This window comes from Plecotus auritus (genome assembly GCF_963455305.1).
Source record: "Plecotus auritus genome assembly, chromosome: 3".
Classification (NCBI taxonomy): Eukaryota; Metazoa; Chordata; class Mammalia; order Chiroptera; family Vespertilionidae; genus Plecotus; species Plecotus auritus.
This window is the reverse complement of record NC_137772.1, coordinates 176,089,660-176,115,537: the sequence shown is the minus strand read 5'-3', so window position 1 is coordinate 176,115,537 and position 25,878 is coordinate 176,089,660. Positions and strand designations below refer to the sequence as shown.

The 25,878-nt window shown below is 42.4% G+C and overlaps 2 protein-coding genes across 4 annotated transcripts in view; both read left to right on the top strand.

Annotated features, from left to right (window-relative positions):
* The window catches only part of LARP4 (La ribonucleoprotein 4), an 84,631-nt gene extending 82,067 nt beyond the window's left edge, over window positions 1–2,564 (top strand). Inside the window, exon 18 of the mRNA XM_080659916.1 lies at window positions 2,294–2,564. The gene's annotated coding sequence lies outside the window, so the exon portion shown is untranslated. The remainder of the gene's footprint in view (window positions 1–2,293) is intronic.
* A 3,300-nt stretch (window positions 2,565–5,864) lies between these two features.
* Window positions 5,865–25,878, top strand: part of DIP2B (disco interacting protein 2 homolog B) — a 240,991-nt gene continuing 220,977 nt past the window's right edge. For 2 of the 3 annotated variants that reach the window (XM_080662808.1, XM_080662807.1), the window contains exon 1: window positions 5,865–6,101. In XM_080662808.1, the coding sequence (XP_080518934.1) occupies window positions 6,002–6,101 (100 nt within the window). In that variant the 5' untranslated portion in view covers window positions 5,865–6,001. The remainder of the gene's footprint in view (window positions 6,102–25,878) is intronic. The other variant, XM_080662809.1, reaches the window with a different exon arrangement.

Genomic DNA, 25,878 nt, shown 5'->3' with positions numbered 1-25,878 from the left:
TATTATTTCTTTGTAACTTATTCAGCTTGGCAATTGCTTTTGATTTGGTGAGTTGATAACATGATATAATACATTTAAGTAAGAATCATTTCTACACACTATTTTTTAAAATCATCTAGAACTGAAATCTACAATTAAACTACCTGTGCTGAAATTTGGGGGAAGTTTAGGTTCTTTTTTTAAAAAGTATTAATAATCATTAACTATATCTATGATAAAGTGCTTATTTTGGTTTACTTAGATAATGCTGCAGTTGGTGGAAATGATAAATATTTAAAGTGTTAACACTCTGAATGCATTGGACTTAGGAGAATAAACATTTTATAAAAATCACTTGGAGAGGATTATAAAATTAATTGTTGCACTTGAAACAAAACATTACTTTTTTTACAGTGTGTCACAGAAGTGGGCTTGTATTATTTGTACACTTGTGTGACTTATTCCAACTTTTAAAAACTAAGTATTTTAATTGAAACACAAGTCTTCTTTTTGAAGAAAGTGTGTTCTTGCTTTTCCCCAAAATGTTACTAAGAGTAGAAATTTAATTTAAAGACATGACCTTTTAAATTCTCCTGTAAAATATATTGTTTTAATTTAATTTTCCTCATTACAACTAATAATTCCCATTTTGATGGGATGTATAGGGAAGAATAAATGTGTGTGTGTATATATATAATATATATATTCACAATATGTATTTAGCATTTATTTTATTACAGCAGATTTGTATCTAATGATGCCTATAAATTGTGTGAAACTTGGCCCCGTCTACCCCCCCGCCCAGCATTACTCTGTAACTGATGAGGGTTGAGCATTCATTATAGTTCAACTATTTATTTGGTTCTTTTTTTTAGTTGTAATCCTCACTCGAGGATATGTTTTTCATTGATTTTAGAGAGAGGAAGGCGGGGGGGTGGGGGGAGAGAGACAGAGACAGTGAGAAACATTGATGTGAGAAAAACATCAATCAGTTGCCTCTTGTATATGTCCTGACTGAGAATCGAACCAGCCATCTTCCAGTTTATGGGAATATGCTCCAACCAACAAAGCCACACCGGCCAGGGCCGTTTGGTTTTTTAGAAAGGAATTTAAATGTTGATTTTTTTTTTTTTCTTCATCCTTATGGCTTAACACTTCCTTGGGCTTTTGTGAAGCTAAAAGTAGATACAAAATGATATTGAGTGTATGGTACAGTGATCATCTGCCATACTTCTTACTGCATGAAGAAAAAGAGTCACCACCTTGCACTTCATAGAGAGGGTATATAGAGATATTGCAAAAACCTATCTCCATTTTCTATCCTGATAATTAAGGTTTTTGTAATATCCAGGGCCTGTCTCTAATCTGAGTAACTTCATTTTTGCAAGTATAGACATTGACATTCAAGAGAGTTATCTGTCTAAATTTTTTTCAACTGGATTTTGGAAGAAGATAAATCTTTCAGTGCTATCGTTTATTGTCATCATATGTGCTCAATTTGCATGTGATCAAATGACATGCAGATTTTAAATTTATTTTTGGTTCCTAAAATTAAGGTAGCTTGAATATTGTTTCACATTCCTTTCTCTTTTTAAATGTTTGCTTTGCAAAAGTGTTAGTGATGGAGTATTAGCATCTCCTGGAACAGAAAATAGTATTTAAAAGTTACTAAATAATTCTCTAGTTTTCTTAGTTATGGCCTTAAAACTGGCGTAAATGTCCACTGGTTTTACTTTGATCCAGTTGAACACACCGGGATTAATTCTCTGATATTTGTGTTGGACATATATGTTAACCATATTTTAAAAGAATCCATTTTGTATTTTACAGAAAAGATAAAAATGTAAGAGAGGAAAGTATATTCCTTTTGAAGGATTTAAAAAAAATTCTTAATTATGTGATGGTAGTTTCCCCCCCCCCCCCCCTATTTTTATATATTTCCTTACATTTTGGTGGCTATAAAATTTTAACTTTAGGCTTTTTGGTATATGCTAATTTAGCTTGTCTGAGCTTCCAGGAAGTTACATAGATATTTCAGTTTTCATTAGCTGAATGAAGATATTTTAAGAAGTTGAAAGAAAATTTGTTTTCAGGTTGAGAGTAAATTCTCTTTCAAAATTCACCAAATAAAGTTTTTTTTGTTTTTTTTTTTAGTCGAGAACTTTTTAAGAATTGCTGAGTAGATGGTTCTTAAAAGTACAACTCAGATACCAACAGAAGAAAATGGTTTTCCTTTCAGTTTTATAGCACAAAACACTGATTAGCATATAGTATAAAGAAACATCCACATTACTTTTTTTTTTTTCTGATTCAGGTGTCCCTTGAGTGATATCTCCTAATGTTCGGTTCGGGTTGTGGGGGTCAGAACCAGTCATCTGCTTTCTGTTTTGTCCATTGCTTAAATTTGTTTCTGTTGTCAAAACTGTCCCTCCCACCCCCTAAAAAAATGATGTGACACATGCTTATGCATATTATGTTAAAATGAATACATCCTATATTTGTATTTTTGTTTTCAACATTGCCAAGGTGCTATGGGAAATTAAAGTAACAAAAATTAGAACAAATAAAATTGTTTAAAAGCAAGACTGGTTTTCTTTTCTCCAGGTGGTTTATGTCTAGTGACTACTTGTATTTACTTTTCAATAATTTTATATGTTGCCCATTCTCTAGTTCCATTACTATCCTGGTCTCAGCAGGTTTTGATTTGTTTTAGGGAAGAGGCAGAGGCAAGATATGTGATACTGCATCTGTAAAGTGAGGGCAGAGAGCCATAAGATTCATCTTTATGATTCTGGGGTTTTCTTAAGTTATTTTTGTGTGAGAAACAGTTACTGAAGGGGGGAAAATTACAGGGCAGTGTGCAGTTTAAGGATATGCTTTCATTGGGCTGGTAGTATGGTCTGACTTAAGTATGTAAATTTTGGGCTTTTAAAACTTATTTATAAGAGAAAACCATTAGGTTTCCTTTACCTTTTCAACCATACCTTTGTTTTGATTGTATCAAATCCTAAAGCTAAAGTTTTTTTGTTTTATTTTTTAAAGCTAAAGTTTTGGTAGGTTTTTAAAGGGAAAGTTTACTGGGAAATTTAAATAGGTCTTCTAAGCTTTTTCATACTATGAAAATGCAAAAATGGAAAAGCTGAGTCAATCTCTAGCTTTTTGACAGATGGTATTCGTAAATGAATGTGACAGCTCAACTTTTATTGAATATAATACATCAGTCCACCATTAACCTGCACATTCGATTTCCATGGTTTAGTTACCTGAGGCAGCCACAGTCAAAATATTAAATGTCAAATTCCATAAATAAACAATTCATAATTTTAAATTGCATGCCATTCTGAGTAGTGTGTCTGGAATGTGGATCATCCTTTTGTCCAGCATATCCAGACTATACACCATACAGCCATTGCTTGTGGTTATCAGACCGCTGCTCTAATGCAGTGCCTTTTTTTTTTTTTTTTTTTTTTTTAAGTCAAGTAACCCTTATTTTATTTAATAATGGCCCCACAGGACAAAAGTAGTCATGCTGGCAATTTGGGTATGCCAAAGACAAGCCATAAAGTGCTTCCTTTAAGTGAAATGGTGAGTACAGTGCAATAAGATTTTTACGATCTACCAAGTTATGTGATGTGAGTATGAGGTAACAGATTTAATGTGAACATTCACTTTAATAATTAGCTCAGTAGCATTGCCCCTTTAAGTAGCTAAAACCTTTAATTTACTAATGAACAGTTTATCTTAATGGGGATAGTTAATATTGGTGAGAAAAGTGGTCCCATTAATAACAGGTTTACAGGATTACAAACAGCTTTAGAGCCTTATGTCAATGTTTTGGTAAATGTATTTGGCCAAGAGAGGGCTATGAATAACTTAATTTATCATATTAGGAACAGTATTTTTAATGGACTAATAACCAAATTGGTAGCCTTAATTATGTTTCTCATCAGGGAGTGAAATCCTCCCCAGACGCTCCCCTTCCCTATTCCCTTAGTGATCACACACCTGCCAAGGAGGGTGGGAAAGGGAGCAGTTGGCATGTTCACCTTCAGTCGGGTTGGTGTGGTATACTGACAAGGAAAAGGGGGTGAAGGGCTGTTAGGAGAATAAACAAGAACACCTGCCAGGCCCTTGTGGTAATCTGTTTCTGTGTAACAAACACCTCAAGCTTGGTGGCATAAAAAGATGACCATTTTATATTCTCAGGCTTCTAGACAGCACAACAGGCATAGGTTGTCTTAGTTGTTTTGGACCTCAGGGAAGACTGAAAGGTCCGGCGGCTGGAATCACCTAGTGGCCTCTTCACCCTAGGCTGCAGTGACTAAAAGGCAGGGCTTAGCCAGCGACATTGGGCAGAGCACCGCCGTGGCCTTCCAAATGGGGCAGCTCCCCTGCAAGAACGGTTGCTAGGTTCTCAGTGTTCGGGAAGGAGGGTCCTGAGAGGGTTCTCGGGAGGGGGCATTTCAAGAGAACCAGGAGAAGCTGCATGGACTTCTAGAACCTAACCTCAGAAGTCACATAGTATGACTTGTGTTACGTTCTATTGGTCAAAATACTCAGAAGCCCATTCAGATTCTGGGGAGGGAGCATGGACCTCACTTATAATTTTTATTTCTTTAAAATATATTTTTATTGCCCTAGCCAGTTTGGCTCACTCGATAGAGCATCGGCCTGCGGACTGAAGGGTCCCAGGTTTGATTCCGGTCAAGGGCATGTACGTTTGTTGCAGGCACATCCTCAGTAGGGGGTGTGCAAGAGGCAGCTGATGGATGCTTTTCTCTCATTGATGTTTCTAACTTTCTATCCCTCTCCCTTCCTCTCTGTAAAAAAATCCATAAAATATATTTAAAATATACATATATATATTTATTGATTTCAGAGAGGAAGGGAGAGGGAGAGATAGAAACATCAATGATGAGAGGATCATTGATCAACTGCCTCCTGCACGCCCCCTACTGGGGATTGAGCCTGCAACCCACACCAGAAAACCATGACCTCCTGGTTCATAGATTGACGCTTAACCACTGAGTCACACCAACCGGGCTGAAATTCTTTTCTCACCTTAAATTTTCTTTTTCTTCCAGCCTATGAATGATATCCTGACTAGAAACTCATAGTGGGCAAATGTTGGGGGCTGTTCTTTTAAATAACTTTTGGATCAGCATGGAAAGGAAGTGAAAACACTAGAATCGTCCAAATTGTGAGGGAGAGCTTTGGCATTAAAAAAAAAAAAGTTAATACTACTAAAGAAAGAATATAAATGACAATTTAAGCATTTCCCCAGTAGTTCCTGGCAAAAGTTCAGAAATGTTTTGGATCTTCCTTATATTGAGTTAAAATATTAATTGTGGGGAAAACCCATTAAGCCATACACTAAGAAGGATAAAAAGATAAAACTAAGTTCCTCTCACGTACTTAGAAATCTAGGCAGAAGTAACTGGATTGTCCCTCCATTGTGATAAATGCCAGAAATGAAACAGAAACAAAAGAGCTCCTGGCAAATGGGACCGGTAAACCCCAATAAAAGAAGTGGCTTGTGTTCAGATCCCTATAAATGGATAGGTTTCAATCAAGGTAAAATAGAGGAAGGGACAAGACAAAGGCGTACATTACTAAGTGAAGAGAGCTGGAAAAGTATGGCCAGGAGCCCCTAAAACGTCCTTGCATGTGAGTTCTCAAAAGGTTAAACGGCGTGTTCACGCCAACAACACCTTAAGCCCATTTTGTGCTGGAGAATTTGGGGTGGCGAGCTTGGGCTCGTCTTTTCAGGCGTTTCCCAGTAGAGGGCGCAGTAAGCCCGCGAGTCCCGAGTTTGACTTGGCCGTGGAGGCGGAGCGTTCTCAGCCCGGAGGCGGGGCCGGCGCGCGCACGTGACCCTCGCTCATGGCGGCGGCGGCGGCGGCGGTGCTGGCAGCGCTCGGCGGCCGGAGCCGGATCCTGTAGCCGGGGTGTGGGCCCGCGTCAGTCCGTCCCTCCATCGCCCCCCTCTCTTGTCTTCCGGAGTGTGGCTGGCGGAGCCGGGATGGCGGAGCGAGGCTTGGAGCCCGCGCCGGCCACGGTGGCGGCTCTGCCACCCGAAGTGCGGGCGCAGCTGGCGGAGCTGGAGCTGGAGCTCTCGGAGGGTGAGCCGGGCGGGGTGCGAGCGCCGCGAGAGGGAGACCGGGTCCCCGCCGCGCGCCCTGGTGGCCGCGCGGGCGAGAGGGGAGGAGGATGCCGGAAATCTGACCCGGGCTCTGAAGGGCCGTCTTCCCTTCTCTCCCACTCGGTGAAGCGGGTTATCCGTGTCGTTCATTGTGTGCTCTGCGTGGGGGTTAAGCAGGGGCTTGGGGAAGAGGTCCTTTCTGCCCCCCCTAACCTCGAGACAAAGCTGCTCCCTCCGCTTGGGTCCGGTGTCTGGGCACGTTGTGGGTGGGGGTGAGCTGGGAGCTAGGTGGCTGACAGCTTTCTCCTGCCCTCTACCCTTTTCGAGGGGAGGGCCCACGCCTGTTGTAGTCCCCCTTCAAAAAAAATTTAAAAAGACGCATGGGGAATCCGCAGCCTTTCTCCTTCCTCCTTTAACAATGCGAGATGCCTCCCCAGTGACAGGAGTGAGAGAGAAGCAGGGTGGGCCACTGAGGGTCCTAGGGAGATTAGAAGCAGTGGCTTTAACCCAAAGACAGACACACGGTACTGCTTCGAGACCTCACCTTTGTCATAAGGGTTTTTCCCCCTGGTGCCTGTATTCGCGTTGAATTTTCCACATCCAATCACCTTTTGGAGTCTTTGAAGAAGGAGGGAGAGGTTATATGCAAATATCCTGGCCGGCAGGCACCCTCTTTCTTTTGACAATGGATTGGTACTAGGAGAGCTGGGTTTATTTTGAGAATTAAAAGAATGGAATGAATCAAGCCACTGTTATTAGACGAGTCCCTTGTACAACAATGAGAGAAGCATTGCTGTGTTGTGGGCATGTGATCAGGCTTCTCGTGCAGTTGTGATCAGTTCTCATAAAGTTCCTGTTTTTATCACAGGCTGCCTCCCAGACAAAAGCAGCATTTTGTCCAAGCTTGATGTCAGTAACGTGGTGGTGTCCCCAGAGTTGCATATTCTTATTGAGTTCCTGGCCAAAGGCCCTCTTCACTAGCACTTTTCAAGTGGATTTAAAAACTGTTGATTGGAAAAGAAGAATGTGAGAGAAGTTTTCCAGGAGAGTTTGGACTTTGTTTACTTATGGAGACATTATCTACTTCACCTGCCCCTTTCTGTCCTGCATCCTTTACATGAAAAACCAGAAGTAGATTTGAGTGTTATAAATCCAGTTTGACATGGGAGGAAATTATTATTACTAATAACCCTGTTAGGGTTTTCCCAATGTATAGGGAGGTGCTGTTTTCATTTGCACTTAATTACCAACATAATTTTCAATTAATCGGTTGGTAAGTTATTCTTTGGCCAGTCCCCAAAATCAGTGGTGTGGGATGAACAGGACAACATCCAAAGACGAGTTTGTTTCTGTGTTTAGGGCATTGCCATCCGTTCTGCCTCTCAGCATTATTCTTCTCCTCAAACGAAGCATTGTATTTAAATCTGTGATAACTGCCATTCAATTCTGACTTTTGAAACAGTTACTGTACAGTAACAAATCAGCTATCTTTGATTAGCCAGAAAGAGAGAGAGGGTTGGCTGGATGTTTGCATCAGAACAAGATTAAAAATAGGAGTTGATTGCTTTTACACGTAGAGGGAAATCCTGGAAGCTCCTTATTCTTGGTATTTCTGCTTGCATCTGATTCTTGTTTACTTCCTGGGCGTTTCTCGAGATGATTCTGAGGACCTGTTTCTAGGACTCTCAGTGATTAGCTCACCTCTCTCTCTAGAGAGGTGTGAGACTGCCGCAAACTTGAATTCCAAGGCTTAGACATTTTTAGGGACAAGTACCTGGTTTGGCTTTTCCAATGCAGGATTGTTTGGGGTGATTTAGTTTCAATGGGTTTCCTATAGATTTATGCTACATTATCCTGTATTTCATCACTCTTAGCAATGGCTAACTGGGAAAAATACAGTTGAAAAACCTTGGGCCTGCAGTGTCAGCATCTTGGCCATCTGTTTCGCTCTTGCTTAAAGTACAGAGAATGGTTGCTGGAGAAGTAGGTGGATATTTTTAGGAATTCAAGCGAAGTCGAAACAACCCAACAGCCCCCTAATCTATAACATGGTGTTATTTGTGATGTCTGTAGCATATTTTGAACCGTCCTTTGTTTTACATGTTCTCTACAGTTGCCACTCTGGCAAAAGTACATATGTTTCTTCTAAAAAGGGAAGGGGCTTATGTGTTTATCATGTGTTGCTGACCTTGGTGCACTCATTCCTTGATTTTTATTATTATTTCTTTAGGTTCAGGCCATCCTTGGTCCTGATTCTAGTGATGGTCTGAGCTGTGTACTGTTCAGGAGCCTCCTTTGTGCTGGCCTGTGTGTTCAGCTGTAGGCTTTGGCCAGGCATCTGCCAGCTCTGTGCTGAGGTGCAGTTGTGCCTCCCGGGCTGTTTGCCGCAGAACCCAGTGCTGAGGCTGGTGCTTGCAGCAGGTCAGCGTGAACTTGGTGGTGAAGCCTCCTGCTTCTGCACCAAAAAGAATAGCCTGAAACTCTCTGGAGGATCATCTAAAATTGAGCTTACACATCATCATGAGCTTTTCTAACAGATAAACTGAGTAGGGTAGGAGGTTTCTATAAAGTATTCTTATGGCTGAAAAAATGTTCTTGATCTACATGTTTATTTGTTGTATGTTTGACAATAGGCTCTTTTGTCTGAACTTTATTCATATGTTTTAGTCAACTGTATGCATATAAAATAGCACAAATAATGAGGATTAGTTAAGTCTGTCTGATAATGCATTTTATTGTGTAATGATCTTATATAGCATGTCATTTGAGCTTCACTATGATTTTGTGACTAGATAGAATAGATATTTTCACCTCTCCCCCGCCCTCCCCCTTTTTTTTTTTATTTAACAGGGGAAAACAGACAGAAAGGTTAAGCGTTTTGTCTAAATTTGCTCATGTATTAAGTGCCATTATCCTAAGCTGCCATGTAATTATGGCATTTGTTACCATCAAATGATTCAGTATCTGTACTGTTATTGATTGCACAACCTAGTAACTCTAATTTTTACTCTGAGGAAAGGCTACAAAACAGTTGTATGCTACAATTCCACATAGTCTGGTTGATTCTCTTTCTGAACTCTTTCAAATCTATCGTTCACATATTTGATCCAGACATTTATTTTGTTCCTACCATGTGCTAGGGGTACAGAGGTGAGCAGGGGACTGTATTAGCTTTCAAGGAGTTTAGACCCTGGTAGAGAAATCACTTTAAAACACCAACAAAACAGTGTGCACATGAGACCATGATGGGTTTATGTACAGAGGCTGCCCTCTAAGGAAAGAGGAAGCTCTGTTGTAGAAAAGCAACATGTACTACAAATATGAGACAGGATTGGCTGGCTAGTAGAGCAGGCTGTGATTTACCTTGTGTAGTTCAGTCCTATGTGTGAAGGAATGAAGGATATAAATCCCAGACGTCGCTCTGGCTGGTTTGGCTCAGTGGATAGAGCATCAGCCTGTAGCCTGAAGGGTCCCGGGTTTGATTCTGGTCCGGGGCACATGCCCAGGTTGTGGGCTTGATCCCCAGTGGGGGGCGTGCAGGAGGCAGCTGATCAATGATTCTCTCTCATCATTGATGTTTCTCTCTCCCTCTCTCTTCCTCTCTAAAATCAATAAAATAAAATAAAATAAAATAGAAAGATACATCTATAAAAAAAAAAAATTAAAAATAAATAAATAAATGAATGAATAAATCCCATAACATCTGTGGCCTGTCGGAAGGAATGCAAGTCTTTCAGTATCTGAGAACAGTCCAAAGATGACAACTGGAAAGATATTTAAGATAAAATAACACTTACAGGAAGGGATCCTCCCTTTTCTTGTTTGAACACTTCTCTGAGCACAAACACAACAAACACAGCCACATCCTCCCTTTCTCTTACCTGTTTCATCACAGAGCTCTGCAGTCCGTATCGCACTGTACGGGGCCCACCTGGAAGGTGGAGGGATTAGAGAGGGCCAAGTCCTGGGAGTTGAAGTGAATCCTCTCAGGAGTGGGGAAGAGGTGGGGGAATTGAAAAGGAAAAGGGTAAGATACCGGATAGAGATTGCAGTTCAGCCCAGCCGGAGTGGCTCAGTGGTTGAACTTCGACCTGTGAACCAGGAGGTCATGGTTCGGTTTCTGGTCAGGGCACATTCCTGGGTTGCATTCCCCGTTGCGACCATCAATGACTCTCATCATTGATGTTTCTATCTCTCTCCCTCCATTCCTCTCTGAAATCAATACAAATATATTTAAAGAAAGAAAAGAGATCGTACTTCACAACCTCACAAACTGGCAACTAGACTAGAGCACCAGAAAACTGGCAAATTGCTCCTGCTTTCTGGGGAGGAGGGGGCGGGAAAGTGGGCCACTTCCTTCCGATATCTGCAGCATAGTCGTGAATTCATAGGATATACCTCTACCAGAAATTACATCGGAGCAGTTGTCATACCTGAGGCTAGGAGTCTGAAGGAAAGCAGGAGTGTGGATTTTTAAATAACCCAAACTGGGTATTAGCTACGTGCTCCACCTCTAAAAAACTGGAATGTTTTTCTTTTTGGTGGGCTGTACTTATCTTTTGTTGGAATTCATCTTTAAGAATTGCTGTCAGAGCCTATGGTACATTCTTTTGAAAATCCTCATGGCGGCAAATTTTAATTCTTCACTTCTCCATTCATTTTAGTTCTTCACCTCTAGATTCATGTTATGGTTACTTGGAGTCAAGTAGAGGAAAGCTGGTTGATATTCTTTTGGAGTCCAAACTACTTGTAATTGAAAAAATTAGAGTGATTCTAAATCAGTGATTAGAAATTGATTTTAATCATGATTGTAAAAAAATTAGGAGGTGAACTGGTTTTGAGGGCAGTTCCAGAAGAGAAATGGCAGACAGATTTCTGTCTGTTGGAAGAATGATTCACCTTCCTGCGAAGGAGTTGCTTATTTGGATGCCCTAGTTCCAGCTGTGTTTTGGAAAATTAATCTTGTTGTGTGACAGTCCTATAGCATTGAGCTGGATTTTTGAATAAGAGAAACCCTTCACTCTTAGCCAGTCCTTGGTGGCTACTTTCTTTCCTGGCCTGTGTAAGGATTAGCACCTCAGGGTTGATAGTTAGATGATTGGTAAAAAGGGCCTTCACACTATATTTGTATTATAATTACTACAGTTTTCCATGGTCTACTCTCATGATTAATTCTGGAATGCTCTCTGAAACACTTGGTTACAACATTTCTCACAATTTTTTAAGCGTTCAGCTGAAGTACTACCTTATTTATTTTTATTTATTTTTTCAACCCTCACTCAAGGATATTTTCCTTTTTTTTGTTGTTAATCCTCACCCAAGGATATTTTTCCATTGATTTTTAGAGAGAGTGGAAGGGAGAGGGAGGACAGAAAGAAACATCGATGTGAGAGAGACACTTCAATTGGTTGCCTCCCCATTCACACCCTGACTGGGGTCAGGGATCGAGCCTGCAACCAATGTACATTCCCTTGACCAGGAATTGAACCCAAGACCCTTTGGTCAGGGGGGCCGGCACTCTAACCACTGAACAACCCAGCCAGGTCAAAGTGCTACCTTTTTAATAAACCTGACCCTGACTACCGTGAGCTCTCTTGCTTCAAACCTTACAGCATTTACAGTTTATATAATTTTTGCCGGTCATATGTTTTATAATAACTTAAATTGTTTTTCTTTTCTCCTCAATGTAAGCTCCTACAGAGGTGAGGTCATTTATACCTTAAACCAGTGGTCGCCATCCGGTGGTCCGTGAGGTCCGAAAGGTTGGTGACCGCTGCCTTAAACTACTTTCAGTAACTCCCAGCTGTTTCTTCCTTGCGCTGTTTTGGGAGTGCAGTAAACGTTTGCTCACATTAACTTGACTTGAATTGAAATATAAAGTCTGTGCTTGGGGACTTGATTTTGGCACAAGGCAGGGGTGTGTAATCATTTGAGAGGTACAGGTTTTAGCATCCGGTGAGCGTGGGTCCAGTCCTGACCTATCACTTACCAGCTCTGTGACCTTGGACCGCCTAACCTCCCTGGTTTTAGTGTCTTCAGTACTTATAAAAGGAACGACAACCTCATTAAAGTTATAAGGAGGTTTAAAATGAGATAATAGGAGGAAAACCCGAGTGTGGTGTGTGCTCGGTACATGTAATCTTGTACTGTTTCTGAGAGCATACTATCCTGTGTTACTGAGCAGGGTGTGGTTACATATGAAGTGATGAATGGAATCAATTTGTGTATATACTTTTTAAAAGTAAGACTTCACTCCATCATCACTTGCTCCCGGCAGCACCCTCTACCCTTCGTTCAGCACATGTTGGGTCACCGCAAGCAGCTGACGGGAGCGGAGAGGGGTAGCTGGTTTGTTTCGTACGGACATCTGGCATGTGTGCATTTCCAAGCCTGTAGGTTCTGGCAGATGGCTCTGAAGTTTAAGCATCGTTTCCTAGACTCAGGCACCTACAAATTAGGAAAAGGCACATGTGGATGCTCCGAACCTTCCGGTCGTTGCAGCGATTTTCAGCTCGTGGCACACATAAAATAATACTAAAATTCTGTGACACACTGAAAATATGTTTTTTGCCAATCTGACAGTAAAAAATAGGTATAATTTTGATTCACTCACACCAGATGGCTGTTGTTGTGTTGGCTGTTGTCGTTTTTAAATTTGACAATCTAAGGCAAAAGATGTCGGTGCCCCTGGCTCCATCGTCAGGTATGGCATGTTTTAAGAACCCGCGCACCAGTGCAGGGCTGACAGCCGCCGTCTCAGCCCTCCTCGGTGCCTAGTGAGCAGATCCTTTGGCTCCTCCTCAAGCAGTTCTCTTGCAACCGCTTTTCCTTTGAGCTGCGTTCACTGCCAGCCTTTTCCAGTCCTCTATCTTTAGAGTTAAGGTCCGATTTTTGTCTCCCTTCACCTCTAGATTTCTGTGTCATCTTTTAAAAAATGCTGTTTTTATGTAAAGCTGTTGCTAAAGCCAAGACTCATTGTCTTTACCTCCTGTGTTTTCTAAAGGCAAGATGGTCTCCTGTATCTGTATTCCTAGAGAGTCTAAGTTAGTGCTTTTGTATACAAGCAGTCCCTCTCTTTTTGGTGATTGAATATTTCATAGAGGTTTAAGTGAGAGGTTTTGGTTTTTAGATTTTATTTTTATTTATTTATTTTTTGGTTAATCCTCACCTGAGGATATTTTTTCCATTGATTTTTAGAGAGAGTGGAAGGGAAGGGGAGAGACAGAGAGAGAGAAACATCGATGTGAGAGAGACTCATTAATTGGTTGCCTCCTGTCTATGCCCCGACCAGCAGCGAATTGAGCCTGCAACCTAGGTACATGCCCTTGGCCAGAATCGAACCCAGGACCCTTCAGTCTGAAGGCAGACGCTCTACCCACTGAGCCACACTGGCTAGAGCTAAGTGAGAGTTTTTAAATATCTTTATGCGTCTGATGAATAAGTTGCTTTCCCATGTGGGTGCTCTTCTGTGAACAAGATTGCCTATGAAAGGCCAATTCTTTGGAATTCCATAGCTTCACAACTGACAGAGTCTTTGGATACACGGGTCCGAGTGTGAGTGCTCAGGTGCCTTTTTGGGGGACAGATTCTAGAGCTTTCATCAGTTTCTTAAGCGGACTGTGAAGCAAAGTTAAGAACCAAGTCTGTTACCTTTCATTCTCACTAGCTTCCCTCCTCAACACTCACAGACTCGCCTGGATCAGTTCCCACCCTTATCCCCTTTCCTTCTTTTCTCAGAGGAAGGGATAGCCCCCTCCTCTTGCACAGTCTATCCCTCTGATTGTGTTCTCAGTCCCATCTTCTTCTCTTCTGGGATCTTGGGAGCTTACTTCATGATTGATCTATTCATTCGTAGGCTTGTCTTTGTCTCTTTTCTCATCTTCAGCCTCTCACTTAGCACTTGGCTCTTGGCTCCTTCCCTTCGGCCTGTAATAAATATGCTGAAGTTTCTCTCATCTTAAAAGCGCCAGCTTCCCACAATCTGGTATTGGAATCTGCTTGTTCTCGTGTGCTGGCACTCCCCTCTTCCTCTCCCTCTCATCAGTCCTAGGAGGTATAGCCTACTGTTCCTTTATCTTTGCTCACTGCTCAGTCCATTGCTCTGCCTCATCAAGCCTCGGGAATAACTGTCTGCAAGGCCACCAATGACTTCTACTTTCAGACTGAAAAGTACCCCCTGGATACAGCATTTTTCTCTACAGCACTGGATACTGTGGACCATTATCTTTATGAAACTCTCTCCTTCCTTAGCTTTTATAGCATCCCTTTTTTTCCATCTCCTTAACTGTTCCTTCTTATGCTCTCTCTTGGGCTTCTTTCTCTCTCTCTTTTTCCTGGTGTGGGTGTTCCTGATAGCTGTCGTTAGTCTTCCTCTCACTTCACGTACACTTTCTGAGTCATCTCATCCATGGCCAGGGCGCCAGCTGTCATGGTTGCAATCTCTAGTCCATAGTCTGTATCTCTAGCCCTGACTCCTCTGCTCCAGACCTCCCCTTGGTTCCCCTGGACAACTGTAACTTAGCAAGTCCAAAACTGCACTCCTTGTTTCCATCTGCTCCACAAATACTCCCTGCTTCAGAATGTTCACTTATCCAGGTCAAAAGCTCGGGGGTCATCCTTCACTTTCTTTTTTTCTGCTCCTATATTTATTAACAAGCTTTCCTGGCTGGGATAAGCACTCAGTATAAACCCTGGCTTTTGTTTTATGTAAGAATTTTCTACTTTGCTTGTCATTTACATCATGTTTGCAGTCATGTGGTAACTTGATCATCTCCACTCCACTGTGCTTTATTTCTTGGCGTAGCTCAGCACAGTTGAGTCTGATCTGAGGGTGAAGGCAGAGTCTTGCTGACTTGTTTCCGAACCAGGTAAGGTTATGCAGCCTTAGCCACCAGGCTGGGCTGTGTCTGGTGCTGTAAGACACTCTTGAAGACCTGCCCCTTGTCCAGAGAATGACTTAAGTATGACTTTGGTAGACGTGTCACACAGACCATCGCCCGCCCCCCCGACCGCAGAGCAATTGTCCGTGTTCCATCCTTAACTGCTAATGGATCACTGACTTCTGTTGATTCTACTTCCTCCCCCATTTGATTCATACTGTCTTTGCCATCAAATGCTCTACCATGGAACTGTACGCGTGGGTGTGGATGGCTTCACACCGTCTTGGTTGAGGCTCATCATCTCTTGCTGAGGTTATTGCAGTAGTCTCCTAACTTGTCTGCCTGCCTTAAGTCTCTGCTTCCTCCAGTCCATCCTTATTCTGTGATGTCATGATCGTTCTGAAACACAGATCTTTCCCTGTTTCAGAGTTTCCATTGGCTTCTCCTATCCACAGGATGAAATCCAAGCATCCTTTGTGTACCAAGACCTACCTGCCTGCCTTTTTAGCCTAAACCTCCTGCTCCTTCTGTGTATTTCTCTCCTTTTTAGCCATGCTAAATGACGTGTACTTCCCCGAATGCACTGTGCTTTTTCATGTCTCTGCCTTTGTACGCATTGCCTTTCTCTGAGAAATGTCCAATCTGACATTCTTCCTTTTTTCTGGGTAACTGTGTTTCACTTGATTTCCCGTAAAGAGCCAGCCTTTCCTTAACTTTCTCTTAAGAAGTTAAGATCTCTGTATAAGTAGGCATCAGTTATTGAGTGCTTATTGTGTAACAGGCCCTGTGCGCAGTATTTTATATGCCCTGCCCACCTGTAGGTCGGTGCTGAATAAATAGCTCCTGTAATGATGATGAGGTAACTGAGCTAGCGAAACGCACCTGAACGTTGAGGAATGAATGCAGTGTGTGCCAAGCCCTGCCCTGTTGTTACACACTACCTGATCTTTAAAAAAAAAACACACAGATATTTTTATTGATTTCAGAGAAGAGGGAGAGGGGGAGAAAGAGAGAAACATCAATGATGAGGGAGAGTCATTGATTGGCTGCCTCCTGCACACCTCCTATTAGGGATCGAGCCTGCAACCCAGGCATATGCCCTTGACCGGGATCGAACCTGGGACCCTTCAGTCCATAGGCCAATGCTCTATTCACTGAGCAAAACCAGCCAGGGCCCACCTGATCTTTACCTTTCTCCCTACCAGTAACAGTATGTTCTGAAATGAATGGCAAAGGGGAGAGGACACTGGACTTGGTCATTTAGAATGGGGGTCAGGTTCTGATTCTGTTGCTTTGGGCAAGTCTAATCCTAACAACTCCTAAAGATAGGTCTGTGATTCCCACTTGCTAAAGAACATGACGCCTGCAAGTCTAATGTGCTGAGATTGGAACCCAAGTCAGCGTGGCTCCAATCCCCACGGTGTTTCCACATTGCCATTCTCCTCCATCTCCCTGAATCGTGTTTCAAGTAGTTTTGAAGAAAGCCTCTTTCATTTTAACATGTTAAGATACAGCTCTGTCTTTGGAGTTTTGGAGGTAGGGCTCCCTGGGGGGGAAAGAATGGAATGTTTTATCCTATTCTCAGAGAAATATATGGAAATAGGAATGAGGTTGATTATTTCTGACCTTGCTTTGCCAGAACCAGGGGGATCAACACTCTAAAACGTATTAGGAGAGTTTCTTTCGTGCCAGCCTAGCTTCAGGCAAATGTAACATCTTTATTTCTTAAAAGAACAAAAAAATATTGGGTAAAGTCCTATAAGACTATCTATAAAGTGATAGATAATTTTATATACTTATGTTTTGATACAAAATTCATTCTTCTTCCTTGAATTGAAATGGGGATGAAAAACTGGGAGGAAAATATTTTGGACGTTTCACAGGACAGCCCTAAATGAAACTCCACAGGTCTGGTTTCTTTAAAATCCTCGGTGTGCACTGTACTTGAGCTTCTGAATTACAGATACAAGATTGTGATTACATTTCTGGTTCAGAAGGAGGTTTTACTGTTGTCATTGTTTTTTTATTTCCCTTAGGATATATGTATATGTGTGTGTGTGTGTGTGTGTGTGTATATATATATATTTCAGAGAAAGGGAGAGGGAGAGATAGAAACATCAATGATGAGAGAGAATCATTAATTGGCTACCTCCCGCACACCCGCTACTGGGGATCGATCTGCAACCCAGACATGTGCCCCAACTGGGAATCGAACCGTGACTCCTGGTTCATAGGTCAATGCTCAACCATTGAGACACACCGGCCGGGCTCCCTTAGGATATTTAACATTTAATTTAAAAATTAATGTACACATTAATGTAATGCAAATATTTCTATAAATGACATGTACTTAATTGATTTTCTTGGAGTTATTTCTTATTTTGTGAAGGAGTAGTATTTTAATAGCTCTTTATTTTCAGAGGACTATTGCTTTTCTGGATAAATTAAAGCATCTGTAGGGTTTTTCTTTCTTTTTAAGGACTTTGGATGTTGTCTGAAGTTATTCCTAAACTGGAACTTGTGTGCTTTAACTCTGGTCAGGCATGAACTCATGATGGTGCTGACCAGTCTTGTCACTAACTCTCCTTTAGAAAAACCCAGCAGGAATCATTGGGTAGAAGCTTCTGATAGTGTCTTGTTTAGTAAATCTGTGACTGAGGCAAACGGGCTTTTTAACTGAGGTATAATTGACATCCAGCTGTATTAGTTGCAGGTGTACAACGTAATGATTCAGTATTTGAATATATTGCAAAATGATGACCATAATAAGTCTAGTTAACATTGATCTATCACCATACATAGTTACAATTTTTCCCCTCTGTCTTAAAATTTTAAAGCGTTGTCATTATTACCTTTTTGGACTTCGGTTTGGAGAAACTTTCATTTTTGAATTGAAATTTACATGTAGAAAAATCACATGTATGCATTCTCCTCCCTACAGCTCTTTGCTTTTGGTTTTTCTTCAGGGAGACCAAGGGAAATACTAGAAGGTGAATTTCCTGTTTAAAAACACACACAACTTCCTCATTAGTTGTTTCTCTGAGCTCTGCTCTCCAGTGTTACTTCTATGTTATAGCTATTTCTCCAATTACCTTAAAAGTTATGAAATTTTCATTTGCATAAGGACTCTTATCTCTCTTTGTAAGCTGCTTGAGGACAGCACACAGCACCCTTTATCACAGAGCGTTTGAGTACTGATTCAACCAGTGAGTGAGTCTGAACTGTCACCACTCTCCCTGTCTGTTCTGATTTCCTTGCCAGCGTCTGACTGCTCTTCTGTTACAGTCAGGCTTGTTTCCTCACTCCTTCCTGACAGGCTCGTTCCCGTCGCTGCGCCCTTTCAGAGGCCGTGTTCTTTGTTAGACTGCCTGTTCTCCCACTAAAATGTACCTGTGCTTCATGGCTTAGCTGATGTCCCCTTCATCCTAAAAGCAGCTGACCGAGTTAGTCCATATGAACCTCTTCTAATTTTAGACTCCTGTTGTATGCAGTGGCACAGTGTAACACTTACCTGACCACTCTGTGTGTGTATGTATATTACGTTTTTTATTCTTTGCCTCCTCAGTAAGCCTCTGGGTTTCTTGAGTGTAATGACTAGGTCTTCTACCTTTTTGAACTTCTAAGGTGCTGAACATATCAATATATCAAGAAAGGTGTATTGAGCCCTAGCCGGTTTGGCTCAGTGGATAGAGCGTCAGCCTGCAGACTGAAGGGTCTCAGGTTCGATCCCGGTCAGGGCACATGCCCAGGTTGGAGGCTCAATCCCCAGTAGCAGGGCTGCAGGAGGCAGCCAATCAATGATTCTCTCTCATCATTGATGTTTCTATCTCTCTCTCACTCTCCCTACCTCTCTGAAATCAATAAAAACATTTTTAAAAAAAGATGTATAGAGTACATTTATTTACATAGTCTGTTGACAGGTGAGGGAGATAGCAAAGGCAAATTCCTTGTTTTCAAGGAGCTTTTCAATCTAGTAACTCCTCAACAAATAGCTGTTTGAGTTAAAAAGTATTATTTTAGGATATTGTCTTTGCAGCACTTGGAAGCAATGTTTTCTACTTGCGCGATAAGATAGCATTTAGTCCCATTTGAAATAACTCTGGGAAGATGGCAACTTGAGCACATCTCTCCTTCCTCTTTTTTGAACTCAGCTCAAGTAAAATAACAATTTCAAACTTTAGAACAAAAATACCAAGAGTTAGAATGGGAGCGCATGAAAGTAAAGTTAAAGAACTTGCAGGATAGATCCAGGAAACCTAAATGCAAATAATAACTTCAGAAGGAGAAATAAGTAATAAAAGAAAATTTTCCTCAGCTGAAAAAAGATTGCGTATTGAAAAAGACTACAGATTGAATGAGTTCACTGTGCTCAAGGAAAGACAGATAAGAAAAGGCACAAACCTAGGCATATTCTGATAAAATTACCAAATTCAGTGATAAAGAAAAAACCCTCTATAAGCTGGTAGACGGACCATAAAGTTAAAATTGCAACAACAACAAAACAATAGAATATTTGCAATACTGTAACTTTGCTGATGGTGTAAGAAACATCTGCAGGCTATTTAGAGAAAAGGTCTACATTCCAAGAACCCTAGAGTCTAGATGTTAGTTATTCACTTTTCAGCTTAAAGAAAGCTCTATGTGAGTGCAAGTGTTCAGAGATTATATCACCCATAGACTCCAGTCTAACCAATGTACTCTATTCAAACAGATAATAAAGAAACCTCAAAATAGGAGAGGAAACAGTGATGGACAGTGGACTTTGAAATATACATATATATTATATATTAGAGGCCCAGTGCACAAAAATTGTGCACTTGTGGGGGGTGTCCCTCAGCCCGGCCTGCACCCTCTCACAGTCTGGGAGCCTTCAGCAGTCAGACATCCTAAGCGCTGCTGAGGAGGCCAGAGAGGCTTCCGCCTCTGCAGCTGCACTCGCCAGCCGTGAGCCTGGCTTCTGACCGAGTGGCGCTCCCCCTGGGGGAGTGCACTGACCACCAGGGGGCGGCTCCTGTGTTGAGCGTCTGCCCCCTGGTGGTCAGTGCACGTCATAGCGACTGGTCTTTCCGCCGTTCAGTTGATTTGCATATTAGCCCTTTATTATATAGGATAGTAAATAATTATATACATTGAGAGTGACAAAGAATAGATAATATAAACGGTAAGGGTCTTTTAAATAGAAGAGACATTGTGGGAGAGAATCTATTTGAACAAAATATTCTCAATTTCAGCAAAACACATTTTTATGGAATATTAGTGTGGGGATAGTGAGAGGTGAAAACATTCTTTGGTATCATTGGGATGTTGAAAAGGGAAAATATGTGAATGAACTATCTTGAGGAGAAAAATACTTCATTTATAATAAGAGTTAAAACGATAAAATACTTAAAGATAAACATCACAAGAAAGGTATAGGGTCTGTATGAAGAATATTGTAAAACCTCAAGGATGTAAAAGTAAGATCTGAAAAAATGGAAATACATGTCATGCTCCTGGATGGGAAGACTAAGTATGTAAAAATTTAAGGCAAGTCAATTACGATTCCAATGAAATTTCTTTTGGAGGCAGGGGATGAGATAAAATGATCTCAATGTTTATATGAAAGAAAAATGTTTTAGAATAGTCAAGAACACTTAGAAACAATAATGAGGTTATCTTTGATTTATCATATATTAAAGCAAATTCTAGAATTATGTATACTCAAAGCAGATGGTATTAGCATTCAAATAAGGATGAGCAATCAGAATAAAGTGCCCAAATCCTGGTATATGTAGGAAAAACACTATTAAAACACAAAAGTTTCATGAGCTTAGCCTAGCTATCTCCCCAATTGTCTATCTTCCCAGTTGGTGGGCGTGGCTTGTGTGTGTAGCAGAGTGATGGTTAATTTGCATATTATCTATTAGAAAAGATCTTAAAATAAGTTGGCCAGTACTCCATAGGACATCAGAAATACTGAAGTTCTTGATATTTATCCTGCCAAGAAGGACAGACAGGAACCAGAAAGAAAAGCCCCTTCCTCTTTTTAAAAAACAAACAGACATTTTTATTCATTTCAGAGAGGAAGGGAGAGGGAGAGAGAGAAACATCAATGATGATAGAGAATCATTGATCACCTGCCTTCTCCACTCCCCCTGCTGGGAATTGAGCCCTTATCTGGGCATATGCCCTTGACTGGAATTGAATCCGGGACCTTTCAGGCCCCAGACCAGCTAGGCCTACAACGAGGTTTTAAACTATCTCTGTGCGTCAGCCAGACTGACTTTTTTTTTCTTAATCCTCACCCAAGGATATTTTTTTCATGGATTTTTTAGAGAGAGTGGAAGGGAAGGATATAGAGAGAGAATGTGTGTGAGAGAGAAAAACATCGATGTGAGAGAGACACATCAATTGCACCCCAAACCAGGGCCGGGGTTCGAACTCACACGTGCCCTTCACCGGGAATCAAACCTGCGACCTTTCCCTGTGTGACCTGACACTCTGCCATGGAGCCACCAGCCAGTGCTGCCAGACTCTTCTTTATCTCCTTCTTTTCCTTCCTCTCTCCTTCCTTCTTTTCTCCCTGCTTTCTTTCCTCCCTCACCTTTTTCTTTCTCTTTTATTTATTTCGCTGCTGTTTATTGAGTGCCTACCATGTGCCACATAGGTACAGGCATTACAGCAGTGGTTAAAGTAACAAAAATCCCTGCCCTTGCCGAAACCGGTTTGGCTCAGTGGATAGAGCGTCAGCCCGCAGACTGAAGGGTACCGGGTTCGATTCCGGTCAAGGGCATGTACCTTGGTTGCGGGCATGTCCCCAGTGGGAGGTGTGCAGGAGGCAGCTGATTGATGTTTCTCTCTCTCGTCGATGTTTCTAACTCTCTATCCCTCTCCCTTCCTCTCTGTGAAATATCAATAAAATATATTAAAAAAAATCCCTGCCCTTAAGGGAATTGCATTCTGTAGGAATAGAAATTAATGTGTATTGCCTGTCATATGGTAAAAATTTCAATGGAGAAAAATTGTGAAGAGGAATAGAGAATACTGGGGCCGGGTCAGTAGATACAATTTAAAATAGGGTTGCTAGCCCTAGTCGGTTTGGTCCAGTGGATAGAGCGTCCGCCTGTGGACTGAAGGATCCCGGTTCAATTCCAGTCAAGGACACTTGCCCGGGGTTGCAGGCTTGATCCCCCAGTAGGGGGCATGCAGGAGGCAGCTGATCAATGATTCTCTCTCACCATTGATGTTTCTCTCTCTCTCTCCCCCTCTCCCTTCCTCGCTGAAATCAATACAAATATATTTTAAAAGAATTATAAAATAGGGTAGTTAGGGTAAACCCCCCATAAAATGACACTTGAACAAAAACCTGAGGGTGGTGAGGGTTTTCCTCTCCTTTAGGCTCACCATGCTCATTCCTTGCTTTTCTCCTGGAATGCTCTGATGTAACGTCTGTGCTTGGCTGATAGCTTTGCCCCCTCCCCCATGTTTTTGTTTAAATGAGCAACTTCTCCCATCTTTCTCCATCTCACTACTCTTTTACTTTTAAAAATTTTTATACTTAAAGCCACCATTTGAAATGACCGTATCCATGTATTTGTTTATCATCTGATTCTACGCTAGTAAGATGCTAGTTTGCAAGAGCAGAGACCCTGCTGTCTTGCTTCCTGTTGGATGGCCAGGCCAGCATAGAAGACTCTCAGCAGACACTTGTTCAGTGAACAGACGGACTGTGCGGGGAGACGATTCCAGCGGGAGTCCTTACGTGGTGGCAGCTTTCTTTTCAGAGTCAAGAAGTATAGGCTGTCCCCAGGGCCTGTCCAGGAAGGAAGAGGGATCCCTGGGAAAGCTGGCCAGGGCTGGAACCCAGGGGCTCACGATGTTTCCCGGCATTTGGTTAGTTTCTAAAGTTTGTTTGTTTTTCCTTTGTTTTCCTCACCTATTTATCTGTGCCCTCTGATTTTCCATGTGACTTTTACAGCTGGATAATGTGACAGCTTTCCATTTCATCAGCCTACCTGGCTACTTTGCTCATTCAATTCAGCTGATGTTTATTATGTGAACTATAGGCTCAGTGCACGAATTCATGCACCAGTGGGGTCCCTCAGCCTGGCCTGCGGGATCGGGCCGACACCGGCTCTCTGACATCCCCTGAGACACCCTAAATTGTGAGAGGGCGCAGGCCAGGCCAAGGGACCCCACCGGTGCACGATTGGGGCTAGGGAGGGATGCGGGAGGTTAGCCAGCCAAGGGGGGACCGTGGGAGGGCTCCAGGATGTGTCCGGCCCGTCTCGCTCAATCCCCGTCAGCCGGACCCCAGTAGCAAGCTAACCTACTGGTTGGAGCATCTGCCCCCCTGGTGGTCAGTGCACATCATAGCAACTGGTCGACCAGTCGACTGTCTGCCCCCTGGTGGCCAGTGCACTTCATAGCGAGCGGTTGAGTGGCCTTAGCATATCATTGCATATTATGCTTTGATTGGTTGAATGGATGACCGGACGACTGGACATTTACTTAGCATATTGGGCTTTTATTACATAGGGTACTTAGAGAAGACATTGCCAGGCCTGGTACCGTGCATGTAGGAGAGCCAGAGCCATGCTGGCTAGTCTCTGCTCCCTGTGTGGGGGTGGGAGAGAGGACCAACGCCTCTTGTGTTCCTTGGCACTGTGCCCATGCGCGACTCCCCTTTCCTCTGCCTCACTCGGGTGCATTGCCCCTGGGACCTGCAGAGGAAGCTGCTGGGTGGGTCTTCATACAGACCAGATATTGCCAGCAACGTTCATTTTGGTTTAGTTGGCTGGTCTTGGTTGGGAGAAACTAAATATTTCCCATGCTTGGTTTTCTAATATATTTTCTTGGGCACATTACATCTTTTGCAAAATGTTGGAAAACCAGGGAAGTGAAATATTCAGCCACATGGTAAATACTGGGTTTGTTTAATTAAATCAGACCTTTGGTCAGTTTATCCTAGTGTTTGCAGTGTGGCCAACTAGACTTTTGAGAACATTCATAGGCCACCCATAATATGTCCAACTGTACACACAGAATGGATTAGTTTTCTCTCAGGTGCCTACTTTAGGACTTATGTCCAAGATATTGTTCAAACACTAAATTTTTTTATAATTTTGCACATAGGATAAATACAATGAAATCTCAAATATTTATTTATTACTCTAGCATGAACTTCATATTTATCTTTATGGCTGAGAAGTAGAACTTGTAAAACAATAATTTAAGATTATTCTCTTTTAAAATAGGATTATTCTATTTCAGTAATGATGAAAAGAGATGTGATTGATTTTTTAAAAATATATTTTATTGATTTTTTACAGAGAGGAAGGGAGCGGGATAGAGAGTTAGAAACAATCGATGAGAGAGAAACATTGATCAGCTGCCTCCCACACACTTCCTACTAGGGATGTGCCCGCAACCAAGGTACATGCCCTTGACCAGAATCGAACCTGGGACCTTTCAGTCCACAGGCTGACGCTCTATCCACTGAGCCAAACTGGTTAGGGCTGATTGATTTTTTAAAATTGATTTTAGAGAGGAAGGGAGAGAGAGAAACATCAATGATGAGAATCATCGATCGGCTGCCTCCTGCATACCCCCTACTGGGAGCCTGCAATCTGGGCATGTGCTCTTGACCAGAATTTAATCTGGGACCCTTCACTCTGCAGGATGACGCTGTATCCATTAAGCCAAACCTGCTAGGGCAAGAGATGCGATTTAAAAGAATATCATATTAATATGACTATATGTGTGTGAAGCTCTTTAGCAGGCCTGTCCTGAAGCTACAGCCAGGGGTCCTCAAACTACGGCCCGCGGGCCACATGTGGCCCGCCGAGGACATTTATCCGGCCCGCCAGGTGCCGCTGCCTGTCCTGCTTAGCAGCCGACTCGTCCGGGGCCCGCAGTGCGCATAGGAATTTGTTCATAGTTTTTTTTTTAAACTATAGTCCGGCCCTCCAACGGTCTGAGGGACAGTGAACTGGCCCCCTGTTTAAAAAGTTTGAGGACCCCTGATTCAGTATTCCTGAGCAGGCATGACTGACAATGGATGCCATGGGCATGACTTGCGGTGGTTCAAGGGGAGCACATTGAGTGAGAGAGGCTAAGGATAGAGCTCCGGAAGCACCACCATTTTAAGGGGGAAGCTGAAGAAAAGGAACCTGAGCAAAATTAGTCAGAGAGGTATGTTGGCCGGAGAGAGAAGAGCAAAGCAATAGGGAATTTCAAGGAATGCCTGTTGCTGCGGAGTTTGACTGAGAGTGGGCTGAGAAATGCCATTGCGATGTGCAGGTAGAGGAGCTTCCTTGGTGACGGCCTGGCCTGAGCTGTTTTAGCGTGGTAGAGGACTGCAGATGTGTTGGGAGTAGGGTGAGGAATCCACTGCGGAAGAGGAAGTGGAAGTAGAGACAGGCAGGGTACACCACTCTTTCAATGCTGGCTGTGTAAAGTGAAAGGAGAGAAAGCATAGAAGCTAAGATGTTTATACTTTTATCTCTGCTTTCTCTTCCCACTAGAAAGTCAGCTGCATGAAGGCAGGAACTCCCTTTTATTCACCACCTTATCTCCAGGGTAGAAAAGAGCTCCTGGCACTTCGTAGCTGCTCAGTACGTATGTGATGGTTGAATTAATATGTTAAGAAGGGGGAGACTTGAGTACATTCATTGGTGGGGTAGAAGGGTAAGAGGCCTTGGAGAGGAAGGAGGGGTTGGAGGTCGAGAGGAGAGAGGAAGATAAGAAGTGACGGAACACGGTCTCTGGAAGGTGTGAGATTCCAAGCAGCTCTGATTATCCCGGATACCAGGAGTGATTCCTCTTCTGCTGAAACAGAAGGAAAGGAGGTAAGGATGGGAGCAGAGGCAGACATTTATAGGCCGAGGAGGACGTTGA